This window comes from Egretta garzetta, unplaced genomic scaffold (genome assembly GCF_000687185.1).
Source record: "Egretta garzetta isolate BGI_Z169 unplaced genomic scaffold, ASM68718v1 scaffold843, whole genome shotgun sequence".
NCBI classification, from domain to species: domain Eukaryota; kingdom Metazoa; phylum Chordata; class Aves; order Pelecaniformes; family Ardeidae; genus Egretta; species Egretta garzetta.
This window is the reverse complement of record NW_009259176.1, coordinates 29,520-35,302: the sequence shown is the minus strand read 5'-3', so window position 1 is coordinate 35,302 and position 5,783 is coordinate 29,520. Positions and strand designations below refer to the sequence as shown.

The window sequence follows — 5,783 nt, the reverse complement described above, 5'->3', positions numbered from 1 at the left end:
TCGTGACCCGAGCGGGACAGCCTGCCCTCCGCGGCCCGGCGTGGCGCAGACCCCCTCGGAGCCGAGCTCAGGAGCCCCCACGCTGTCACCAGAGCCGGGGAGACCGCCTCGGTGGTGCCTTCAGCTGCCGCCCCACCCCGGGCACCTGGCAGGCTTCCTCCAACCCTGGGGGCTTTGAGCATCTTGGGCTGGGTGACGGTTGCCTAAAGCTCTGGTGAAAATCTCACACGCTGCTTCTGTTTCCTAAATAAACGTTTATAATGTATCCCTGTTGGAAAGGAAGTTGGAAATAAGTGTAAGGAAAGCCTATGCGCGGGTCTCGGGCTTGGCCGCGCAGCCTGGGTGCCAGTGCCTGGCCCTGCTGGCATTGGAGACACCCAAGGTGCCCGGCCTGCTGGCTCTGCCCTTCGCTCCTGAGGACCTTGCAGAGACAAGAGTCCTCGTCCCCACGGTCTGCACGAATGCTTCGGCCTCACGTGTGTGTCCAGCCGCCCACCTGGCAGAGGTGGGTTCGTGACAGTAGCCAGCTGACACGATGGAGGTGTTTGTAGCTGCTGTCACTCGCCAGTCACCGCCTCCCGGGCCAGGTGGACTGTAACTGGCTACGAGCATTCCAGGTCTGTCTCAATAACGAGTTAAATAATGTCTTACATCATCATTACTTACGGCTTAATTAACCTGTCTGGCTTTGCCTTGGAAAGGACGAAACTTTCTCTTACAGTCAGCTATTGCACCTCAGCTGAGCTGCTGCCATCAGTAGCTAGAAGGCAGCATCTTCTTGAACTCCTTCTCAGCTAGAGGTGACCGTGAACGGGCTTCAGTGCAGATGGGAAGATTAGCTTAAAAACATCTTTAGCTGTGGTTTAAGTGGCTTTGCACTAGTATGATGTAGAGGGATTCATATCATTAAAGCTTGAGACACAGTTTACAAAGCTGCTTTTTAGAGTCTGAGGTATCACATCCAGATGGTGTGAAGAGCAAATTCAGCCCCAAGGCTCCTTTCTGTGTGATTCCAGAGGAATACTAGTTGACCGGTACTCAGGTGATGTTATACTGTGGTCTTGAATATTTTTCCCCTGTGTCGTGGTTTAACCCCAGCTGGCAGCCAAGCACCACCCAGCTTCTCGATCCTCTCTGGTGGGATGGTAGAGAGAATGAGAAGGGTAAAAATGAGAAAATTCATGGGTTGAGATAAAGGCAGTTCAATAGGTAAATCAAAAGCCATGCACACAAGCAAAGCAAAACAAGGAATTCATTCACTGCTTCCAATCAGAAGGCAGGTGTTCAGGAATCTCCATCTCCAGGAAAGCAGGGCTCCATCACATGGAGCGGTGACTTGGGAAGACAAATGACGTCACTGCAAATGTCCCCCCTTCCTTCATCTTCCCCCAGCTTTATATGCTGAGCATGACATCATATGATGTGGGATATCCCTGTGGTCAGTTGGGGTCAGCTGTCCCAGCTGTGCCCCCTCCCAACTTCCCACTGCTCAGCAGTAGCTAAAACACCCCTGTATTATCAACACTGTTTTCAGCACAAATCCAAAACACAGCCCCATACTGGCTAGTGTGAAGAAGATTCACTCTATCCCAGCCCAAAGCAGCTCATTCTCCACCCCTTCTTCCATACTATTTACGTCATGCTCAGGTCCCACACTGTCCATTATCCACATCCTCATTAACCACCACCACCCTCCCCACCCTTTGGGACAATACACAGATACCATTCCCTTAGTCTATGGATCACCCCTGTGAAATGTCTGCAAAATGTCCACAAAATGTCCCATTGTGTTCATTTAGTCCGTGACTTTGGGCTCCATCTGTTGTGGTGGTCACTTAGGACAGGAGAGGTGGTGTGTTGCATGGAGTTACCGGGCACCAAAGCCAGCTCAGGTCAGGTCACTGCTGCACTTGCACAGCTTCTTGTAAGGCTTGTCCTCTGTTGGTTCAGGTGATTCCTGCTACAGTAATTCCCATAACATGCAACTCAAATCAAGGGTTACAACAATTTAAAGGTATTTCCATTACAGTCTGCCCTCTCGTCCCTTTTGACCAGACCACTGGGTTTAACATTGCAGTGAACTCCTCCCCTTGCCCCTGCCCCAGCTTGGACTTATCCACAGACTGCAGTCCCTGAGGGCTGTATCTGCTCCAAGTGGGGCCTTGTCTATGAGCCACAGTCTCTCCAGGGCTATGCCTGCTGCAGTATGGGCCTATCCACCGCCACGGTCACTTTGAGGTACAGCTGTTCCAGCGTGGCCTTCTCCACGGGCCACAGTGTCTTCAGAGACAGATCTGCTCCAGCATGGCCTCACCCAGAGCCACAGTCCGTTCAGAAGGAAACCTGCTCCGACATGGCCTTACCCATGGCTGCAGTCCCTCCGGGGAGTACCTGCTCTGTCGTGGGCTTCTCCAAGGCCACACGCTTTGAGGTACCCCAGCATGACCTCATGCACAGCCATGGATGCTTCAGGGTGTACCTGCTGCAGCATGGACTTATCCATGGGCCACAGTCCCTTCAGAGGAGCACCTGCTGTGGCACAGATGTAGCCACGGCTACAGATGCTTTGAGATGTACCTGCTCTGGCATGGGCTTATGCATGGCCACAGACGCTTCGGGGTGTCCTGCTCCCCTGTGGACTCATCCCCAGGTCACAGCCCCTTCAACTCGAGTTCGCACTGGAGTTCCAGCCTGTCCAGTACAGCAGCACAGGAACAGCAGCCATGCCCTGGCCATCTGCCAGCCCGGGCACATGGCCATGGCTGCTATCAAAATGTTCCCAGGCACAGCACAGTGAGACGATAAGCAGTGCAGCCACACAGCAAGCAGCGAAAGCAAAAAGCAGCCACGAACGAGCACTGGGCTCTAATGTACAGTCAGGCAAGCAAGCCCCATGGCAAGCACAGGAGCCTGCCCGTTAATAGCTAAAGAGCAGTAACAGCTATAAATTCAGTCTAGCACATTCCAATGAAACCCATCTCTATCTTGAACCCTTTGAGCCCCATGTTGGGCACCAAAAAGGAATCTCATAGTTTATCCCTGGTCAGCAACTAAGTCCCACACAGCCACTCGCTCACTTCCCCCAGTGGGATTGGGGGAGAGAGTGAGAAGGGTAAAAATGAGAAAACCCGTGGGTTGAGATAAAGACAGTTTAATTAACAGGCAAAGAAAAAGCTGCGTGCACAAGCAAAGCAGAACAAGGAATTCATTCACTGCTTCCCATGGGTAGGCAGGTGCTCAGCCTTCCCCAGGAAAGCAGGGCTCCATCACATGTAATGGTGACTTGAGAAGACAAATGCCATCACTCTGAACATCCCTCCTTCCTTTTTCCTCCAGGTTTATATGCTGAGCTTGATGTCATATGGTGTGGGATATCCCTTTGGTCAGTTGGGGTCAGCTGTCCCAGCTGTGTCCCCTCCGAGCTTCTTGTGCCCCCCCCCCAGCCTCCCCATTGGTTGGGTGGGGTGAGGAGCAGGAAAGGCCTTGGACTGTGTGTAAGCCCTGCTCAGCAGTAACAAAAACATGCCTGGGGTATCAACAGTTTCCAGCACAAATCCAAAACATAGCCCCATACCAGCTACTATGAAGAAAATTAAGCCAAACCCAGCACAGTATCTGAGAAAATAAAGGAGATGAGTAGCTCTTAAAATCCTCTCAGCACATAGATGAATACTTCGAAGATTAATGCTTCATGAGGAAAAAACATTTTAAAAAGTTCATTCACCATTGCAATCATAAAACTACAAGATTGTTTGATGGCAGTCAGTAAATGCCAACCACATTCTGGTCTGTGCATAGTGTGCGTATATCTGACCGTAGATGAGCTTTGATTCAGAAACATTAGCAGTGTTCTACCCTGCGCTACATGGTGGTTCATCCAGATTGTCATGGCAGCGTCTACCTGTGAGGTCCCGCGAAAGGCAGCTATCTCCCCATCAGCCTTCTGCCCCAGCATGCTTGTGCGTGTGGTCTGAGCGAGTGCCTGCTTTTAAGGGAAATCCTGCTAAATGCTGTCAGAAACTGTGTGAGTGTGTGTTCATTTGCTATGCTTTGGCTGCAATATTTCTGTACTGTATTGTATTGTTTCAGGATCATTTGATCCTGAAATGATCTATCCCAAGCCAGAAAAGCATTGTGGTGAGCCACGATGCGTGAACACGGGCTGCACCATCCCAGGGCTCAGAGGCAGGAGGAGCAGGAGGGGATGGAGGAGCAGGTGGGGATGGAGGAGCAGGAGGGGATGGAGGAGCAGGTGGGGATGGAGGAGCAGGAGGGGATGGAGGAGCAGGTGGGACTCCAGGCAGCCTCACCACCTTGCCAAGAAGGGCTTGGCAGCCTCAGAAAAGAGGCCTCGACTTGTCTAAGGGGGGTGTAAACCTTTAGTCACTGCAGTTCCAAATCCACACTCCAGTTTTCACGCAGAGCACCTGTATTTTACCTTAGCAACAGTGAAACATATCCTTAATTTGAACCCCCTCCCCAAGAGCTGCATTGAGCAGTATTTTAGGCATCTGTCTTAAAGCACACCCTAATAACAGAGGTTGCAAGTAACACTGACAGAAGTAGCAAAGGAGGACTTGGATGTTGTTTAGTGCTGTGGTTTTGTTTTATGAACCCGCATGCTTATTTCAGCATGCGAGGAGCCGGTGTTCAAGACAGACAATGTGTGAACTCAGACGTAGCGTTGTACGAGGCGACGGCAGAACTGTTGCATTGTGGGCAGGATATATTGCTTGGAGCAATGTGTTTCAGGAGTCTGTCAACCAGAGATGACAGGGGGAAATGAAGATGAGAGTGCTCTCTGGGAAAGTAAATCTGGGAAGGAAAATAAACCTGCCAAAGAGGAGAAAAAAAATCTAGCAATTGTTGGGGGGGAGGGGGGGGGAAGTAACCTAGAAACTGGGAGCGGTACAACAGAAAAAAAAGATGCTGACATGCAGCTGAAAGAGATAAGGGAGGGAGAAAGGGAGAAAAAAACTGGGAGTCAGGGGAGAAAGAGGAAGAGGAGAAAGGCTTTGGAGATTTATGGGCATTATACAGCTGAAATTTATTGGTTTGCCATTTGTCTGCTACACCTGGGAAACAGTTTGCCTTTAGGTACTGCCCATTGTAGAAGTAGACTTTTAGGATAAGATTTCTCCTCCCAACCCCTATAATCTAATGTTAAAATAAGGAGACTTCATGGGCTCTTTTATTTTGATTATTTATTGTTGACAATGTATTTCCACTAACAGCAGTATCTGAATTGAAGGTGCTGGGAGAATTCCACGACTCACTAGCAATGAAAGAGCAACATTTGGAGCCAGGAATGACTTCTGCAACACACAGGTCAGGGAAAATGTCATTAAGATGCATGCAGGTTGCAGAAAGGCTGAAATTCCCTGTGCTAGGAGACATGGGCAGACAAAATGAGTAGATGGCAATATTGCATTTTAAAAACTTAATTCCTACTCCTGGCTGGAATTTGGCTGGAGGCTTGTGGCTTTGGGAGCTTGGTCAAAGAGTTAATGTGTTGGTTTAAAAGGGAAAAAGGTGCGTGGGGGGCAATGGAGGGGAAGAGCGACACAGGCACAGATGAGCCTTGGACAAAAGAAGCGCATCAGTTCTGGAACATTTCTAAGCCTTCCCTGATTGTCGCCCGACCACCACTCCATCAAGATCTTCTTCTCCTGCCTCCCTCACTTCATCACCTCCAAATTGTGCTCCCTGATAGTTAAGAGTGGGGAATCAATCAGAGACTCTGCTCCTTTCAACCGCAGGTACTGGCGGCCACAGGGGGCCAT

The 5,783-nt window shown here is 50.3% G+C and overlaps 1 protein-coding gene across 1 annotated transcript in view; it reads right to left on the bottom strand.

The window, feature by feature from the left end:
* The window catches only part of TBC1D19 (TBC1 domain family member 19), a 59,332-nt gene extending 53,549 nt beyond the window's left edge, over positions 1-5,783 (bottom strand). Inside the window, exon 1 of the mRNA XM_009635572.2 lies at positions 5,691-5,783. Coding sequence (XP_009633867.1) covers positions 5,691-5,783 — 93 coding nt within the window. The remainder of the gene's footprint in view (positions 1-5,690) is intronic.